The sequence below is a fragment of the Corvus moneduloides genome, chromosome 6 (assembly GCF_009650955.1).
Source record: "Corvus moneduloides isolate bCorMon1 chromosome 6, bCorMon1.pri, whole genome shotgun sequence".
In the NCBI taxonomy this organism is placed as follows: Eukaryota; Metazoa; Chordata; class Aves; order Passeriformes; family Corvidae; genus Corvus; species Corvus moneduloides.
The window spans coordinates 11,840,517-11,861,360 of record NC_045481.1 but is presented as its reverse complement, the minus strand read 5'-3'; the positions used below and the strand labels follow the sequence as shown (position 1 = coordinate 11,861,360).

At 38.6% G+C, this 20,844-nt stretch overlaps 1 protein-coding gene across 4 annotated transcripts; it reads right to left on the bottom strand.

The window, feature by feature from the left end:
- Nucleotides 1–84: 84 nt before the first annotated feature.
- Nucleotides 85–20,652, bottom strand: WARS1 (tryptophanyl-tRNA synthetase 1). Of its 4 annotated transcripts, none has more exons than XM_032112906.1 (11): nucleotides 20,584–20,652; nucleotides 17,030–17,244; nucleotides 15,748–15,955; nucleotides 11,060–11,168; nucleotides 10,080–10,199; nucleotides 9,304–9,486; nucleotides 8,311–8,411; nucleotides 6,978–7,090; nucleotides 5,750–5,923; nucleotides 2,447–2,587; nucleotides 85–631 (listed from the first exon to the last, which is right to left on the bottom strand). In XM_032112906.1, the coding sequence occupies exons 2-11, from the start codon at nucleotides 17,141–17,143 to the stop codon at nucleotides 473–475; spliced, it is 1,422 nt and encodes a 473-aa protein (XP_031968797.1). In that variant the 5' UTR covers nucleotides 17,144–17,244; nucleotides 20,584–20,652; the 3' UTR covers nucleotides 85–472. The 4 variants fall into 4 exon arrangements, with proteins under 4 accessions (XP_031968797.1, XP_031968798.1, XP_031968796.1 ...); XM_032112907.1 differs by having other exon boundaries at nucleotides 20,575–20,605; XM_032112905.1 differs by lacking the exon at nucleotides 20,584–20,652 and adding an exon at nucleotides 19,806–19,827.
- Nucleotides 20,653–20,844: the final 192 nt, after the last annotated feature.

Genomic DNA, 20,844 nt, shown 5'->3' with positions numbered 1-20,844 from the left:
TGTTCCCACTTTGTAACATTCACTGCTTTTTTGTGTGCAGCATGTTCTCATGCCCAAGAGGACATAGAGTCTAGTAAACCAAGGTACATAGTACAAAAGAGAATGGAGCAACTATTTATTAGTTTGAGATATGACCTCTTACCAACATATTTAAAACAATTTCCAAGTTAGCCTTTATCATCAAATGGAAATTTTATTTATATTTTCAACATGAAATACATTAAAATACAATGCTGGGCTGACATACATGCTTTTCTGCAAGACTGATCAATTCTGTTTTGCATATTCTGATTTTAAATAGATACAAGTCCTATTTTAAACTTTTTTTGTACTCTGCTGTTCATGATAATTTACTCATTATTTATAAAGCACCGATTACAGGCTGTACATAACTAGGGAGTGATGACATACAACAGAAGACAACAATTACTTGGTTGTGGATTATCAAGTGCTAAGTTACATACATATTTCTTCAAAATTCAAAAGCCAGCTTCCTTGGAGTCATGAACTGTTTCACAATTTCATCTGTGACCTGCTTCCTTCTTTCTTGATGAGCTGCTACCAAGGGCTGCATTGTTTCAATAAGTACCTTCTTCAGCTCCCCCGTGAGCAATTCTCCACTGGTGTAAGCCTGTCAAGAAAGTGTTGGCTGCTGAACACGGTGACATTCACAAAAAGACTCAGTAACCAGGATTTCTTTAGAAGACAGATTTGGATCTCTTAAAAATAAGCACATGCCTTAGAAGATTATCTGATATCACTCTGAAAATGCAACTTGCAGAGTTGCTTGTTGCCTGTTAAAAGATTAAGGCAGCTGGGAAAGTTCGTATGTGACAAGTTATTATAAGGAGTGAATAAACTACCTTCACAAGTTTAATGAGGAAATCCTGTAATTACTTACAGGAAACTGCATATTTTCCTCCCCAGAATCCCAGTTCAAATAAACAGTCACCCTAAGCCTTAATTTTTTTTCTTTTTGATAATAACAGGTACAAATTCTCATATTTTTCTCTCACTGCATTTCACTAAGAGACTAGATGTGATTAAAATATCCTTTTTATAGCAAAGACACTCAGAATCTATGTTCACACCATAGTCATATTCACAGCTAGTAATCCATTCCATTGCTCAATACTGAAATGCTTTAGCTTAGAAGCACAGGCCAACAGTTTATTGGTTCAGCCACGTTGAGAAACCACAGCTAGTGCAGTTCAGCTATATTTGAAATGACAATAAACATGATAATCTTACCTCCTCTTGTCATCAAGCCATTTGTAACACCTGTTCAAGGTGTAAATGCTGCTGATGTTCACTCAGCAAGAGTAAAATACATTAAGAAGAACAAATGGAATTTCAGTGGTGGGTTTTGGGGTGTATGTGTTATTTTTTGCTTGTTAGTTTGTTATAAAAACACCAAGGTTGCTTTCTCTGAAAGTATCCTCTGGTGCTACACCTGAAGTGGCTGCACTGATGCTGCTACAATGGGCAACTTCATGTTTTCAATTCTGGTTCTGAGGCACCCCTGCAGCGAGCTGCAAGCTGTGGGCCAGGCTTTGTGCTCTGCAGCAGTTAGGCCGACACCCCTGCAGTGGTTGGAAATTAATGAAACAAATCTCTTCAAGTCAAATGTGGACTTGATTCACATTTCAATTCACAATTCATAAGAAATTTACAACAGCATGGGAAAGAGTAGCTATCCAACCCTGCTCTTGTGTGGGAAGGAGTAGAGGGCTGAGGAAGGATCTGCAGCTCTTGACTTTCTTGCAGCTGTTGCCAGCAGGAGAAAGCTGATAAACCAGTGTGACATGGGTGTTATCCAGTGGAGCTCCTGCCTCCCAGAGAACACACATCACCTAGTATTGGTGATGAAGGGAAGGGAAATGGCTTGCTACCAGCCCTGGGGACAGAAGTCTGCCAGATAGGCTTAAGGAAAATGCAACATATATGAAGCAGTTTTTGCCTGGGATCAGTGAACCAATTCCTCAGAGCTATTAAATTTCTTGTGATGATAAGAAAAAAACAAAAACCAGCAAGCTTCAGACGTGAGCTTTTGTAGTTTTGCAGAGTGCTTAGGTACGTTACGATGAGGAACCAGAAGAGTGTATTATACAATTAAAACAACACTAATCCTAAGGTGGTCTTATTTGAAAGGTAGGGAAGATACTGTCCCACAGAGTGTTGGAGGTTCCTGTGAAAACACTAGGGTTTTTTTTTTTAAAGAAGAGACAGATTGGCCTGTCTCTTGGAAAGAACATTGCAAAGAAATAAAAACTGAGATCGATACTAATATTGAAATTTGCAAGGGATGGAGAGCATGAGAATAACACCAAAATGACCTTCCTGGAGAAGGTTCACAGGAGGACTGAGTTACAGCTCTGTTGAGGGCTGAGGCTGCTTGTCCTCACAGCATGTAATGAGTAACCCTGTCTTCAGTCTGGTTACTCACCTGCTTCAGTTGCTCGAGCCTGTCATCATCTTCCAGGAAGAAAGTCAGGTACATAAAAGACACGTCGACCTCACAGTTGCCTCCGTACTTCCTGTGCTCCTCAATGGTGTCCCTGCCTCCCGAGAAGGCGTGCTTGTTAATCTGAAACAACACCAGGAGCTCTTGCTGTAATTCCCACTTGCATTTGGGATTACCTTAGTGCAAGCAGAGATGTGTCATGATCTTCCAAACTCTTTATTAAGGATTAGCTGAAGAATGAGTGGGACAAGTTAATGCAGAGCCTCAGGATTGAAAAAAGGAGGCCATCAGAACCCAGCAGGGAAAAATGGTTATACACATACTCCTCAGACTTCACAGTCAGAACAAAAATTAAGTGAAAATTAAAAAATAATCTATTCAAGACTCAGTCAAAAACGTTTGAATTCCCTTTTGCTGAAGCTGCTGGACAGAATTTGTATTTACAGGAAATGTACTTCATGTAACAAAAATAAGGTATTTTCTTTATCAAGAAATTAATTTTGGAAGAGATGAAGAAGGCATGGAAAATCCTGCAGGAATCCCACAGAGAACCTAATCTCCTCTTTTTGGGGAAAAGGAAAACAAGACAAAGCAAAGTTAAAGATTACAAAAGTCTGTCTAGAATGCTTAAAATCAGACCAATGCCCAATTGTTCAGTCTAAAAAATCGAGTATTTGCTGACATCCTCCTTCTTTTTAAGCATAGTTTCCTACAGGCAGATGAAAGGCACTGTTGAACAGATATAATTGCTAATCCCATTCTCAATAAATTTGGAAGCCACTGGCCTATTTTAAACATTTAAACATATGTAGAACTCTCTGAGGATGCTAATCTTCCTACAAATTTAAAGAAAATAAATTGCTAAGCGGAGGAAAAAAAATATTTAACCATATGCTGAGCTTTCATTTAGCTCTTGTATCTTTAGAGATACCATAATCAACCTGCCAAGAGACACATTTGCATATGAAGCAGGTTTTTTTTTTAGTTCTGGTATCTAGGAGCTGTTACATATTTACAATTTATGAACAATCCTACTATCTGTATAGACTGTCTAGTGCTTTTTTGAATCTCTCCAACCACCTTGTTACAGATGAAGTTTTGTGGCAACGAACTACAATCAGAAATGATGCACTGATGAATATTTTAAGGAAATGAACTGCCATGTACCATATTACATCTATTGTTATATTGTAGAGCAGCCTGAATAGCTCTCTCAGCATCTGTAAAATAAGGATTTTACATACTGTTCTGCAGTGACCTCTGTTCTTACTGGATTTTGTAAGCCTGTAGGACATTTTTTCAATACTCTTTATCTCTACAGTTTGTCTACTTCCTGAACTGAAAGGGATTAAATACAATATGCCAGGTGAAGGCACTTTTTGTTGAAACACAAAATGTTTCCTTTCTTAATCTCAAATTAATTTCTTTTACATATTCTGGCACCTACTCATTGACTGAGGGTTTCAGTGACCTATCCATAGTGATGCACTGATTTTTTTCCTCCTGAATTTCTCTGAATCCCCCAATATGTCTACAGACATAAAATCTAAGCAACACTTCATAGAAAAGCAAACAAGTAATTGAGCTGTATTTTGCTGATAGCTGGAATAAGAATAGTTTATTAAAATACTACCATTCATCTCATTTGATTATCCAGAAGCTTCTCAGCCTTTCCCAATATTTAGCAATTTTTTATCTTCTATTACCTGTAAGTTTTGAACCTCATTAATTAGCAATGCACCAATACTGAAAAATGCTGTAAGCAGTAATTTTTTTTGCCCAGTGTAGCATTATCTTTTTAACCTTCAACCATGACCAGAAGTCACCTTTCCTACTCTATTTTTTAATTTATTTGCTATAACAGTATTTGGTTTTTCACTCAAGCTCTATTTCCATAAAGACTTGTTTATGATGGGCTTCAGAAGCTGAAATAAATCTCAGTTTGTCCTCCATTACTCAGTACTTGACATCATGTTCTGGATTTTACTTAATGCCTTTTATATTCCAAGTAGCTAGAATTATTTTTTTATTTTTCCAAGTTACTTCCCAGGAAAAAACCATGGAAGAATGTTAGCAATATTACCATTAACCATGCATTCTCTATTCTGAAATTACACTTTTTTTTAAAAGCAACTCTGTAATTGTGCAAATAAACTGGAATTACTATAATCCAAACACATGAAGAATTCCAATTCTTCAAAACAGTACTGTTTAATCAGTTTCTATAAAAGAGAATGAAGTGTTATGACGTGGCTGTAGAAGAGTCTGACTATTACAGAATTAATCCAAGCCTGCCCAACAGAAACAACATGAACATTTTTTCTTCTTGTTTTGACAGTTATTTCATGTCTGATATCATGAGTATAAATTCTTTCCCAAGGGCTGATTTTCATTTTCTTTAAACACCACAACACAGGCAAACTTCTGCCAAACTAAATCATCTGACACCAGATAAGAGTGATCTTCTTTTGAACTTGGAAACAAACTAGGAATATACTCAGAAGAAAATACCCCTTCAAAAACTGAGTTGCAATTCAACATAGTGTTTATTTGTGAACTGGAGTGAACAGGTTCATTTGTGAATTGTCAGCAATAGATTCCCAAGCAGCAGGGTAGGTCTGACCTGTGCTGTAACTAACACCGTGCAATGTTTGGTGCTCCCAACAAGGAGAGGCAGTCAAGAAAAAGCTGTTTATTAGGTTTACATCATGGCCTGTCAGATTTCAAAACTATGGGAATATAATATTTATTTTAAGAGCATAAGCCTCCACAGCTCTTATTCTTACACCACTGCTCTGCAGGTATCAGAAAAACAAACATGTTTTGTACATTATCCCAGCTAATATTTGTACTGTCAGACTAGCCAGTAAGGCAAAAGATGGTATTTGATAGTCTAGCTAAATTTGCATAACTCAGTCAATTCCTGAAGATGCTCTGCCATGAAATGTAAGGAAAAAAAGATTCATGTATGTCCAAGGAAAACACTAAAAATTGCCACTGTAACCAGAAGAGCCACTGAAGGTGGACACCCGGGAGGGGATATCAAAGCAGTGTCAGGCAGGAGCTGTGGGCCAACCTCAGCAGCACTTCCTGGTGAAGCTGAAGACTATTTCTACTTATATGGTACCTATAGACAGGGTTTAGTGGTGGGCTTGACAGGGATAGGTTTATGGTTGAACTCCATGATCTTAAGGGCCCTCTCTGACCTAAATGACTCTATGCTTCTATGACCACCATCCCTTTTCACTGTAAAGCTTTGTGCTATTGGGCTTGGCAGGTCCTTACCTTTGTCTTGATTTGTTTGGGTGTATCAGTGAGGAAGATGGAGGAGTTTGGATCACTAGCACTCATTTTGGTCTGTGCTCCTTGTAGGGCTGGGAAGAAGACGGAGTGGAGTAAGGCTGGTTTAGGCTGCCCAATTCTCGGTGCTACATCGCGAGTCATTCTAAAATAAGGGTCCTGAAACAACGATCAATAAAAGCACAGAATAACTTTGAAAAATGTGATTTGAAATCTGATTGGTGCTGACTCATTCATGCCTTAAGAAGTGATGTCAAAAACCCAAAAACTGAAAAAAACAAACCATGAAATGTTCCAGAACCTACTTCCAATCCAGTTCATTCAGAGGAGCAACAAACAAAATCTCCCTTTTTCTTTTCCATAGTGCTGTACACTCTGATTCCCTTAAGTAATAAGCATATTTACAAAATTTTACATGAATTCAAACAGTTGCTAAAACCATCCTTAATATGGCTGGAGATGGATGCAGCCTACGATGCAAGCTTTCTCTCAAAGACTTTAACAACAAGCAGAGAATCTGAACTAAATCAGTGATCAAGCTGGCAGTGCTGTGCTGATGATGTGACTCAAACCAAAGTGCAATAATATTACTTCATAGTATTCTGGGTGATGAATATATCATCTTCCAGTGTCTGTCCTTGTGACTAAAATAGCCAAAGATTCAGACAGTGCAGGATGTGATTCCTAGAAACACTACTTGTTTTAAAAAAACCCTATTACTCTCATTTGTATCTGATGTTCTTCCAGCTCTCTCTATAAATCTGAATTGTTAAGGTTCTGTAGCCTTTCAGGCAAACTATTTCAATGCTTTTTTTATTCTTACTGAGAGAGGGTTTTTCTCCATGATTCAACAGAAATCTCTTGTGCTGCAAGTTGAGCTCATTCCATCTTGTCCAAGTTACCATGGAGATGGCCAAAAGTTTCTTCCTACCCCCATGTCAGTGTGCTTTTGCATAGATGTTGCCGTCTTTGCTTTCCTAGATGTCGGCTCAGTGTGAACTGAGTTAAGATCAAGAGAGATCCAAGACTGGATGAATACATGATTGTTGGATTAAGCCTTCATCTCTTCACCTTTTAGATCTTTCAGTTTCTACCCCAGAAAGGTGCTTGCAGCAATGTTTTACAGATGGTTCAAGACACCACCATGAAGCTTGAATAGTACAATACAAAACCAAATGCATGAAAAACAAATTAAGCAATATGATTTTCTTACCTGGTCAATAGCACATGGGATAAGACACTGAATATTCTCCTTGCCATTGAAGATCTGTGGAAATGATGAACTGAAGGATGGAGCAGCTTGGATAGCAGGAAAGCTGATCTTACCTAAAAAACATGTTTGGAAAAGCTAAGCAATCAACAGAAGCAGTGGTAAATAGAGAGATTTTTTTGCAGTATGTAAAATGCACAAGTGAATCATCCAGATACTTATTTGAAGACCAAGCTGTATCTTTATCAAGCATTGTTGCCTTATCTGAGGAAACTTTAAAATCTTTACCTTCTGCAATGTCAACAAACCTTCGACTGACATAGAAACTAATGATAAAAAGCAAGCTGTGACCACACTGACTTCAGAAAAAGTTCACACTGAATACTCTTTTCATCATTGAACTATCATTGAACTTTCCAGAAACATAATTGACTAAGGTTGTTATTTTTTTTTCACTTTGTGAGAGAATAGCTACAATCATCACATTTCCCTCTAAATCTCAGAATCACTGCTATATGCATGCTGTACTCATGAAGCATCTCAGATGTGGCCAGTTTTCTTTTTTATACAGGGCTTAATCACAGTGTGGCTAACCTGCTTCCCTGACCAAAATCCTATCAGAACAGAGAGTAAGTAGCAGACTTTTCCAAACATGTGATGAAGTCATTATCACAATACCATCCTTTATTAGAGCACCGCTGAAACAAGCGGAAATCTGTTCCTTGGTTACAGTGAAGGCTGAAAAGCTGTCAGTGGCCCAATCACTGGATGAAGAATGATGAATAGTGCTCAGAAACATCCAGGATTTAATGCCATTTTTACACAGAATCTTTTTTTTAGCCATGTGACAGAAACCTGCAATTGCAGAGAAGTAAATGGAAGACATGTGTTACCCAGCACCTTGATAATTAGGCTATTCAGCACTCAACTTTCTAAAAATATGTAAATGTGTATGTGTTTCAGTGCACCTTTTTCTGACAGGTTTCTTTATAAATTTGGCATAGAAATTTCTAGGAGGTAAAATTGTCCATAGCTCCAATCACTGTAACAAAAGAATAAAAAACAAAAAAAAAGTAGTTCTGTTTTGGACCCTTCAACATCTGTGTTTTGTACTTTGCTCTTACTAAAGTGAAAAAGGTAGATGTCAGGCTAGAAATTTGATTGTAAATTCTGAAGGAACAACAGTAACATCAGAATCAGCCTAGAAACACGATCTTCCTGCTTTTTCTGTCTATTTCATGAGTGGCAGACACTAATCTCTTTAAACTACTACTTAAAACAGCTCAATTGAAAGTGAAAGCAAGCATTGTTTCTTGTAATTTGTATGATTTCCTACCAATGCAATCACTGTCTGTAAAGCCAAAGATTCCTTTCACTTGGTTAAATGTGACATGCTTCTGAACTTTGACAATATTTTTGTAGAATCCGGCACTTGTCCTGTGAGAAAAAAAAATGTGGAAAAATGAAATGAGGAGAAGAGTGTATGTACAAACTTCCACTGCAAAGAAGTTCCACTGAGAGCATAAAAAAGCCTGCAGGACTAAATCTCACGGTTTCAGACCTTATGTGGTGCATTGAGATGATAATTAGAGAATTTTAGGAATTAGGAATTTTATGCCTTGAAAGTTTAATTTATTCTTCCCTTCCCCCAACAATTACTAGAAACATTTTTTTCTCTTTCACAAGTATCTGTCTAAACCCAGAAATATTTCGATTCAGAAATGGTGCCAAAATGCCTCAGGGAGCCTGAAGTTTACTTATGCTTCTCTGGGAACTCTGGCAACTTAAATAGATCACATTGTCTGTGTTGCTTGGTATCCCCCATGTGTATCCCATACAGGACAAACTCTTTCCTGCTGAGGTGGCAGTTTCAATAGCAGTTTCTTTTTCTTAAATCTTCTTTAAACGTCACTCAATAATCTTTCATGCTGTGTTATTAAAATAATTTATCATAGCAAGTTGCTGCAATGCTTGCTGTTAATGCAGATAAAGTGTAAACACATCTGAGAGATTTTGATACCATCTTAAGCAAACCAATCTGGAAGTTTCTTGGTGGTTTAGGTATTTTTACACTTTAGCTGGTTTAACGTATCTTTCATGATTTACAGACTGCACACACAAGTATTTGTGTGTTATACAGGAATGACAATAGTATATATAAAACGTTAGACAGGAGAAAAAATAATATGTTTCTATTTTAAGTGTTACAAAACTTGTCCAGAAGCTTTCACATTTAGACACACTTATTAAAACATTGCTGACTCTCAAAGTAAGAGAGAAAATATAGACACTTTTTTCACTACAATGCTCTAAAGAAATTTATACTTACCCTAAATAGTCTAAATCTGAAAATATAAAGGTTTTATTGACGTCAAAACCACACGCAATGATGTCTTTTGCATTTTCTCTAGCATACTCATATGCCTTCTCAACTGTCATGTCCTTCCAAAGGTATTTTTCATCATCAGTTAACTGTATTACCAAGGGAACATCAAACACTTCTTGCAGCCACCTAATAGAAGCAGAAACATTTTATCCCACATAAGTTAAAATGAAGATGTAAGTCACACAGATAAAATATTTTTATATATTTAAACAGAACATATATAGAGAGGTCTACTCTTTTCTTTGTAGCATATGCAGTAATATTTATGTGAACAGATAAAATGTTTTATACAGATTATAATGACAATTTACCTGGAAAAAAGACTCACTGTTTCCTGTACACATGACAGTGGTCACCAGTTGCAGAGGAACCAGAATTCGAAGAGGTTTTAGCTTTCTGAGCCCAATGTCTCTATGTCCTGCTGCTGCAGGCACCACCTTACAGAGTAATGTTACTGAGTCTTGTAACAAACTGGTTTTCAGGAACAACAAAATTTCTAAGGAGTGCCACATGGCTAAGGGAGTAAGGAAGAGGGCTTTATGGTGATGCAGGGATTGTGATCATCTGAATGAAAGGTAAGACTGAATTAAGTTCATTAATATTCACCTCGCATAATCAGAACTCCTTGCAATGTATCATTTTGGCAGTTTCGCAAGCCACGTTCAATGTTTCCTTTGAAAAAAATGCTTTGATTAACACAAATGGTAGAAATAGCTTACTTTGTGAACATAAATGGGATAAGATGACCAACGTGCATTGCCTGAGAGGATGGCCCTCTGCCTGTATAAAGGTAAAAGGGCTTCTTATTTTCATAAGCATCAAGTACTTGGTCCATATCTCTAGAGAAAAAACAGAGAAAACATGATACAACTCTTTAGTGAGAAATACCCCCAGAAAAAAGCTTATCTTCAAAATCTGAGTGCTTTTAAAGCCAAAAGTATTTATAAATAAATTATAGTATGTTAAGTGTCCTAGAAATAAAAAAAAGTTCTTGTTTACTCATTTTTTAATTTAACAAAAGCATTGTCTCCTTCAGTCTCCATAGGGGAAAAAAACCTCAAAGAAAAACAAAACCAAAAATAAAAATTTAATGTTGAAATTGTGCAACTTTTAAAACTACCTGATTGGACAATAATCTCTAGGGCCTAGTAAAACAGCCAGGGATCATTTCTCAAACAGGTTCAACCAGCCAGCTTAGCTGACCTCTGGTGGAGGTTATACCCTCAGTCATGCCCAGGTCCTTCTGTGAAACCTGCTGGTGCCACATCCCCAAACCCCTGTGTGCTAACAATTAACAGTAAAGGTCACCAGCAGGCTCATGCTTAAGATTATTCCCTAAGCCTTTTCTATACCACAAACAGATGCACAGGCCACAGAAGCCCTGCTGAAATCACCAGCGGCACCTGGAGTTCTCTGACAGGTCACTGCCTCTGGCTGCTGAGGCAGAGTCAAAATGAAACTGCACTCTGTGCACATTTCTTCAGTTTGGGATTACTGAGGACATATCAGAAACCCACGCAATCAAGAGTTTCAAGTGTTGCCAGGGGACATCTGCAGTAGTTGCTAATTTCAAATGGCACAGTTGGTTTGCCTTGGTATAAAAGCACATGTTCTTTTCTAGTTACAGGCTTCTCCCAATAATTCTCACAGGAAGTCTGCCCAACAGGACCTTTAGAATTTTAATAAAAGAAAAACTCACCTGTGGGAAAAAAAGATTCCTCTACGTAGAAAGTGGTGAGGTTTTTGCCCAGTAGCTCTTTCTATTCGATTAATCAGATCTGTGTCAATTTTACTGCTGCCAAACCGAACTACAATCATAAAATGTTAAAGAAAAAAAGTTAAAATATAGCTAAAACCAGATCCTGGAATACCAAGAACATAATGCAGTCTAGATTAAGAAAGAGATCTTCAAGTCAAAATGGCTAGATTCTCCTGATTCTTGTCCGAAGTCCCAGCAGTCACCTGCAGTATTAACTCTGTGCTGGGAGGTTCAGCTCATTCACAACATGCAGTATTTCTCCATCCATAAATTACTATAATTGCAGTCTCCTTACAGCAGAAGCATTGATATTCCAAGCAAAAAAACATGCTAAAGTAACATATTCAGATCAACAACTTGGCCTCTCTAAGCCATAAGACATAAATGCCTATGAGGCTATGAATGTTTCTCTCTTGATGTCTAAATTTTCTGCTGTCAGACAACATTGTCTTTTGCTTTCACTCAGACAACATCACCAACCCCAATTACTCTTCTGCAAACTCAATTCTTTAATATGTATATGATTACACACACTGCTCCCCTCAAGAGGCTTGAAAAGGAAATGCCTAATGCTCTTCATGGCAATCAGTAAGGTTTACAACTTGGTGGTTTAGGAAGGTTGTGGTAGAGTAAAATAGCAGTATTTTTCCTACTCCAAGTAATTCTTGGATCCTAATAATCAGGTCAATGCTCTATGATTTGGACTCGTTCAAAAAAATCTATACAAGAGTCTATTGTTTGCTACAATATTCTATTCAACATTAGAACTATTCAACATTGCACTAATAAAATGCAAAATGCATCACAAAATGGCAAATTATAATCTCGATGAATGCTAAAAGGAGACCAAATGAGCATGAAAATGATTCAGCACATCAACAGCAACTGGTAAGAGGCTAATCTGACAGAAACAGAAAACATGAAAATGCCCTGATTAACTTGGACTAGCTACCCTAGAAATAATCATGTATTGTCATAGAAAGCGATCAGAAAAGCTCTCTGGTGTACAGAACACTTCACTAGAAATGCCTAAATATCTTTATTAAACACTCACAGACTGCACAGCTCCCTTTTCTTTGCCCATTTTCACCTTTTCTGTTAAAAAAATGGATAATTTTCCGTACCTATTTCCTCCTATTTGAATGTTCAGAACTTCTTAGGCTCTCTGCTCACAAAGAATCTGCCTTTCTAAACAGCTTCCGACAAAGACACAGTCTCCACTCCTAAACAAGCTTTAAAAAAATTCCTGGTGTGCTTTTCATCCCTGGTGTTCTAGCTTTTATCAAAAGACAGCTTTCAACTCACTGTGCATAAGAAGTCTTAAGAACTGCCATTTTCAAAAGCATATTTGCATTTGCTGAAAATTCATCGTGTACTTTTCCTCTTTGCCATTGCCCTGTTATATCTATGTGGAGAAATGTATACCCTAGTATTTGTTATACAGCAGCTTTGGTGACCAGACCAGTCTCAATGATCTCTGAACAGTCATGACAACTGGGAGAGGCTCCTGGAGGCTGGAAGAAAGCAAACACCAATCCTACCTTAAAGAAGGGCTAGAAGAAGGAATTGTGGAACTACAGGCCAGTCAGCCTCACCTCAATCTGTGGGCATGTGCTGAAGCAAATAATCCTGGAAATCATCCCCAAACATTAAAGACATGAAGGTGACTGGTAATAGTCAGTAAGGACTTACAAATGGAAAATCATGTCAGACCAATTTATTAGTCCTTCTATGATGCTCTGACTATAGCTGAGGTGAGAACAGTGAATGTTGTTTACCTCAGCTTTAGTACAGCTTTTGACAGTGCCTTCCACCTCATTCTCACAGATGATTGATGAAGTCTGGACTAGGTAACTGGACAGCAAGGTGAACTGAAAACTGGCTGAACTGCCAAAAAATGTTGTGAGTAGCTGCACAAAGTCCAGCTGGAGCCCAGAGCCCAGTCTCAGCAAGTGTGCAGGTGAAATAATCCTGGGAAGGGTGGCTGATACAACAGATGGCTGCGGTGCTATTGAGAGGGACCTCAGCAGGCTGGAGAAATGGGCTGCAAGAATCTCATGAAGTTCAACAAAAGGGAATGCAAAGTCCTGAATTTGGGGAGGAGTAACTCTGTACACTGGTACAGCACGGGACCAACTGGCTGGAAAGCAGAAGGACCCTGGGGTCCCAAGGTCCTGACAGACAAGGAACTGAATATAGCCTTTAATGCACTTTTGTGGGTTGAATGGCCAAAGGCCTTATGGGCTGCATCAGGAACATTGCTGCCAGAATGTCAAGGTAGGTGATGCTTTCCCTGCAGAGAGCACCGAGGAGACACTTCTGGAGCACTGGTTCTGGGCTCTGGCATAAGAAGGACATGGATATAATAATGTGAATCCAGCAAAGGGCCACAAAGATGAAGGCCTCAGAGCATCTGTCATTCAAGGAGAGGTTGAGAGAGCTGGGATTGCTGAGCTTGGGGAAGAGAAGGTTTAGGAAGGATCTTATTAGGGCAAGTGGAGAGGAAATAAAAAAGACAGCACCAGACTTTTCTCAGTGATGCCCAGTGAAAGGACAAGAGGCAAAGGGCATGACTTAGAAGAAAGAGGAAATTCCATTTAAATATACAAAACTCCTTCATACTGTGCACATGGTCAAATACTGGAAGTGTTGACAGCGAGGTCATGGGATCTCCATCCTTGGAGATTAAAAAAATCCTACTGGACAAGGTCCTGAGCAACTTGCTCTGGATGACTGCTTCAGGGAGAGTGGCTGACTAGATGATCTGCAAAACTGCCCACCAACTTCAACCATTTGGCATCACTTGCAATATTCAGCTTACTGAATTATCAGCATGGTTAGCAAACAAAGCTCTTTCTCACTCATTCCTCTGGTCTTTGCCCATGCTCAGACAAACAAGTTTCTAGGAATGTTCATGTCTAGTACTTGGCTAACAGAACCCTTCTTCCCAGATTATCTTCAGGCTGTTTTGTTGTGCTACCATACACTTAAGTGCACATCTAGGACAACCATTTGAGAAGAAGATCTCTTTCAATTAAAACAGTGATTTCATTTCTTCTGTGTTTGATTAAACACAAGCACAGTGGCAACTTTCTCAGGTACCACTAGTAAATGAACAGATTATAGGTGGCACAAAAATTTCCCTTTAGGCAGGAGCTGTCAAATGTAACAAGTTCACGAACAATACTTTTTATAGTTATTTTTAAAAAGGGGATGAAAAGAAGGAAGCTTATCAATAACAACCAGCAACTGCTTCACATCCTGAAGTGGCTAGGCTAGCATTCCTTTCTGAAAAATTTCAAACACAGCACTTAGAACAAGCAAAATGACTCATTTATCAAATTCACCAATCTGAAAGTAGTGTAAAGAAGAAAAAAACGTTTAGGCTAACCCACCCTTCTAAGGAAGATCAAACACAGTTACTGGAAAAAAGGGCATGAACTGATTTATAGGAAGTCGTTCTTAGGAAGATCCTTAGATTGTGCCAACACAATTGTGCAATTCTTCCTTTTCTAAAATGCTCAGAACCCCTCCTCCCAAGAAAAAAAAACCCAAACCACTTCTTTGTAACTCTTAAGCAAGTAAAAAGATTATGAAAGATCTTATCCACATCCAGATTCTAATAAATTTATCTTTTCCTTCTCTCACACTGATCTACATTTTTCTTTGCACACTTCTGCCTTTCCAACCTTTTATTTCTCCTGTTACTTCCTGCAAACTAAGCCAATGTGTGCATACCTTGGACACAATTTCACAGAAACATCACAAAGAGTTAAAATAATGCTGGCACAAGCAACTGTCCCAAAAGCAAATATGTGATTACTGCCACATAAGGATGTATGCTCTACTGCGAGAAAAAACTAAGCAGACCTCAGCAATGTACAGCTGAGGTACTAAACATGAAGATTGACAATAATGAAAAAAAAGGAAAAAAAGAGAAATTAATGAACAGTTCTCTCACTTGTTTCCATGCTAGACTCAAACAAGTTATTAAAATAGCAAACTGTAAAACCAATAGGGAAATTACCTAGACCTCTGTTTCTTAAATTACAAAACTTTGCAAGTTTTGTAACAATCCTGTCAAAAACATTCTCCATTACACTGCACGTTTTCGAATGAGCTGCAACTCCTTCATTCCAGCCAGCACGTGGCTGCCTGTGTGTCTTCTGAAGAAGTCATTAGGTTTAATAGATTTCTGCAGTAGTTTTGGATCATTCCTGCCCTGTCTAATCTGTAAGCGATGTGAGGGGAGGGTAGGAAGAATCTTTCAGCCTGGCCAAAATGCTCTTCTGCATCCCAGCCATGCAGAAGATGCAGATACTCAGTGTCTTCGTCAGCATAACTTCTAGTAACAGTTCTCACACCAAAAAACCAAACTGCAAGTAAAACTTGGATTTTGAACTTCGAAGTTCTTTGCAAAGTATTTAAGTCTTTCATAGGAAAACTGCACCCGGGACATTTTCACCTCTTATAGCAAATTCTTTAGACACGGAAATGCTAAGATTAGACATAAATTAAATGTTACCTATGATGTTTTGATCTGGATTTGTTATGATGCCTTGCTGTTTCTGTGGTCATTAGGATCACTTTACATAAATTCCTTAGTAGCAGTGAAGGAAGAGTTATACCTATGAGCTTGTCATAATCCACGCCTTTAGCATTTGATGTCTGCACATTCCAGGGATCCACCAAATCCTCATCCTCTTCTTTAGTTGTACCATTGTTTATTAATACAAGATCTTTTGGAGGCAAGCCTGCCTGATAATCTTGTCCTGTTGTTGTTTTATATGACAGTTTTAATGATAAGAGCATCCTCACTGCTGCATCAATTTCATCCTGAATAAAGGAGAAAACCCAAACAACTGTTTAACATACTTAAAATAGACAATTACATTAATGTCCCAACCTTTCAAAATCCCACATCCATGCTTTGACCTGAATTGCATCATTCATAAACTCTAAATTCTGTTTTATTTAAATGTTTTCAGCATCAATGTCAAATGTAGAAGAAAAGCAAATATTTAATCATTAGAATATAAATCATCACCATTTCCAAGACATTTAAAGTACCTCTGTCTTGCTTTTCAATTTCTGCCTAGGAAAAAAATGCTTGCTTGCTTTTCAGAGGTATAACAAGCTCAGCACTTTTACCATAAATTTCTAAGGTATATAAATAAAATATAAATTATTATCTAATTTACTTTACAATGCTTTTAGTGGCTCACCTTAAAATAATTTATTCATTACAGTTCATTGACAGACTTGAAGACAAGCTAGAACAAAAAGTTATGGTTATGACCTCTCTAACATAAAGTTATTGTAAAATCTCATGCAAGCAATAAATAGAACAACACTTTATTTGACTCCCAGTTTTCAAGGTTTACTCCCATAGGCAATACATTAAGAGAGCCCATATTAAAACTGAGCTCTCCTTGTCAACATAGTGATAAGGGAATAGGGAACCTGAAGGAAATGGCAAATTACTATATTATTTAAGGGAGATTAAGCAGGGACTGTCAGTACAGTTACAGGAAGACATATTTGCTAATGTCTACAATAATGCCTGGAGAAAAAGATTTTTAGGAAGCATCTAAAATCAAGGAAGAAAGCATGTGACATAAATTTACTTGAGAAATAAATGCCTTGGATCCTGTCACATGGCATGGCAACTGGATGAAGCAGACTTCTAAGCCTATGACTCTGTTCTTACTTCAAGAGTAAAAACTTTGGTCTTGCCAGTGCCTACCTTGCTCCAGGTATGCCACAGCTCACAAAATGGACGTAAATAGTTTTTAACAAGAGTTTTTCTCATCATAAAGCAAAATAGATCTTAGTATAATGAAATTTTTCAGCACTCAAAGACATACCTAAACTGAAAAAGAACAGGTTCAAACCATGACATGCAAATACCTTTGGTGCTTTTCCTGCTTTCAGTGCTCTGACTTTCTCTCCTTGTTCAGTCACTCTTTCAAACAGCTGAAGTGGACTCAGAGACTTCAAATCACAGTTCGGGCTGTCTGCCATTTCTCCAGATTGCACAAAGATCTGTCTAGGTGCAACCCAACTGAATTTATCCTTTTCCAACTCTTTGGCTTGGAGATTCAAAACAGCAGCACCAAAGAGAACTGCAGGGCAAAAAGTAGTATGTTTTACTCTTTTGCGTAAGTCTTCAAGATTAGGTGAACAGAATAAGAAAATAAAAACTATACTGACCCCTACCACATTCTATTCATATCAAATTGATAAACGTGGAGACATTACACAGTGAGCTTCAGTCTCACACAGAAATGGACAGAGATTGACAAGAGTACCAAGTAAATTTAGAGATCACTGTTCGTGTTGTCTATGTATTTAACATTAGGACCCCTTTTCAAAGTCAAATTCCTGGCAAAAGAAAAATAATTAAATACATGTCCGATTCAGACCATCTCAGAACAACTGGTAGAGGCCATTTGATTCCTGATTAGTTAATGTTCCTGCACTGATATCCTGTCGAATTCTGGATGATGAGACTTTTATAACTATTACACGGAATTTTGTCTTAGTATATGTAATAGCATACTTCAGCCCAAAGAAAGATACACAAGAGGAAAGCTTAGTCATCTTCTTTATGGCTTTCCTCCAGAGGTTACAAAACACACTGATGACTGGTGAGACATGCGCCTTCTAAAGAATCCTTGGGTCAGCAATAGGCTGTAAATTTGCCTGTTTCTCAGAATTATGCAGGAAAAATAATAGGAGATGTCATAAGATGGGGATGGCTGAGACTAAGAACACAGCATTCTGACTAAGCACGCTCTGTCATGCCACACCTGTGTCCACCAAGTGGGAAGCTCTGAGCCTATGTAAAGAACCACTGACTTGCAAAGGATTGTGTCTCTCTGGAGAGACCTCCTAGCAAATTACTGATCCACTGCTGTGCATGGAGCATAAATTGATGGAGTGTTAGTAAAAATACACGTTCATTTGGCTCCCTTTTCCCAGAATTAAAACAAACAAAAAACCCAAACAAAACAAAACCTTCAGAAGCATATAATAGCTGCATTAGCTGTTCAGCAGTATTTCAAAGCCTTCCTTCTACAAATAATCAGTCTAATCATAACCTTGGTTATATGTACATAGTGTTTATTTAAACTGCCACTGTAAAAAGCCTTCACCTGTCCAGCAAACTTTGAAGATCGATTTGGTAACTTGGTGATTACCAAAACATACCTATCACTAAGGCTTTGTTTGTCAGTCAGCTGCAATATTCCCATATTTCAGCTTCAGTTGAATACCCTGAGAAAACTGAGATAAGCATACACATCCACTTGCAAATGTAATTTGTTCACTCTATTAACCCTGATACCATATTTAGATTACATAATAATACTTAAGTTTTTAACCTAATTTTGATCCCTTGAAATTTTACTTTTTGCAGTTTGACAGGGTGACTAAAAAAAGTAATCTGAAGCAAATCAAACAATTTTTGATGCATTCCTACAATTTAATTACTTTGATATTACTATCTTCCTCTTTTTCATGGGCACAGACTATTTTAAGTGTTAAAGAAAGTACAGAATAAATGCATACTAAAAAATGTTTATGAAGATTAACACACACCCTTTCTGTAGGAACATGCCACTTATATTTACTAGCTTCGAATTTTACAAAATAATAAAGATATAAGTAAGAATTTTCTTTGGTGTAGAACAAATTGTGACTTGGTGTTTTAACTTAACTCCTGACAGTACATTCTTACTGATGGATTGCCTCCGTTCAGAAAGGCTGAAATGACAGCTGGCACTGGGCACATATACTCGAAAGCAGCAAACCAGACAGACTCTTTAAAATGTTTGGAATATTATGGATTTAAGATGAAAAAACAATCTCAAATGAAGGTGCATTTTCATTAAGAAATAGCAAAAGTAATCTAGGTGGTGCAACAAGACATGAGGATATTATGACTATAAAATGCAAAACATATGGACTGCTGCCTAAAGGTTATCTCTATTTGCCTCAGTACGGCCTCTATTTGCTAGAGGAATTCAAGCCAGGAATTCAGGAATGTGGAACATAGCTCTTGACCTTTTGAAATTCATTAATGCAATTGTGAACCATTTAAAAGAAATGTGTGAATATTTTGCTATTTATCAGGATTTTTTTTCTTGCTTTCTTCTTATTATAAAAACTAACAGTCCCAGACAGATTATATATATCACATGCAAACAGATCTCAATGAAAAAAAATGATGCACGGGAATTGGAGAATGAACTATTAGGACATTTAGGACCAGAGTCTAGAATGACCCAGTGTGAACTTGAAAGCCAAGACGTGTGTGCTTTTTCTACCTATGAAATGCAGGTAACTTATAATGGGTACTGCTCCTGTGTCCATTTCAAAATATTAAATTGCTATGAGACAAAGCTCAGAAATAATCCTCAGCAAAGGTATCAGAAAACTACAGCATCTTCCTCCTTTTCCAACTGGGTGACCATCACAGATTTACAATCATTTTCACTGTCTGCAGTGTGACTTGGTAAGTTAGAGACCTGAGAATTAAAAAATGGAGTTTCACATTAAGTTAAGAAGACAAACATTTTATGGAAGTACATTATGACTTCCAAAGACAACAATAATACAACAGTCCAGAAAAAGCTTTCATGAGCAAATGAAAGAATGTAAGACGAAGTCTAAAAGCACTTACATTCCTGAAAACTGTTTTTCCTCCTGTAAAAAAAAAAAAAAAAAAAACTAAAACAAAAAAAGAAAAGTAAAATTAAAGTAGGTAGCATCCCCACACGTCATGTGAAACAGGCCTTGAGAGGCACTCCAATACAGGCTGCACTTTACAGTAGACTCACCGTCCCAGTCACGGCAAGCATCAATTTATGCACGAAATTACAAAAAAAGAGTGCAAGACGATTCCCCAAGATGACAGCTAACGTGACTATTCAAAGACTGACGAGTCACCAGAAAAAAGACGGATATAAATCCTTACGACACTGCAGCAGTATAAGAGCTAAGCTCCTGTGCAGGAGCGGTTGTGCACAAAATTACTCAACACGCCAATGTTCCCTAACCCTGGCGTCCGGCAGCGTTCCCTGCCACACCCCGCCCGGGCAGGGCAAAGCCACGCGCCAGCTCTGCCCTTCCTGCGGTGGGATGCATTTTCCAGTGACCTGGACACCCGCCGTGCCCTTCCCAGAGAAAAGGGCATTTTCACCTGGCTCTTTGGCGAGGTACCCCCGCAGGGAATGGAGGAAAAGCCCTCAAGTGCATCGACGCATCTCAAGGGGAGGGAGAAAACGTGCCCAGCAGAGACCCCCCCAGCTGGCGCCTCGCACCGGTCACAGGGGCGGCAGTGACCGCCCAACCAGCCTCTCTCCCGCCCGCCGGGGTCTCTCTCCGAGGGTCTCCCCCACCCCCGTGCCCATCCCGGCCCATCCCGCCGCTCCTCTCCCGCCGCTCCTCACCCACCGCACCTCTGTCACCACCATTGCATCACCCCCAGCCGGCACAGCCGGCGCGGCTCCCGGCTGGGAAACACAACCCCCCGGAACCATTGCCTCACAGAGGCCTTCCTCCTGCTCCAGTCACCAGCCCAAGAAAGCGCTCTCCAAACCGCTCGCAGCGGCGGGAGAGGAGCTTCTGCGCGCTAAGGGACCCACGGCCTTACCTCTGCCCTTCCCAAGACCCGACCCCAGCGCGGGGGCTATGACATGCGGAACTGCTTGACTGGGTGC

Coding starts and splice junctions, on each gene's coding strand:
- WARS1 (XM_032112906.1), bottom strand. CDS start 17,143: ATGGCAGACAGCCCGAACTGTGATTTGAAGTCTCTGAGTCCACTTCAG. Junction 11,169..15,747: donor GGATTATGACAAGCTCATAG/GTATAACTCTTC, acceptor TTATGATTGTAG/TTCGGTTTGGCAGCAGTAAA. Junction 7,091..8,310: donor TACAGACAGTGATTGCATTG/GTAGGAAATCAT, acceptor CATGTTTTTTAG/GTAAGATCAGCTTTCCTGCT.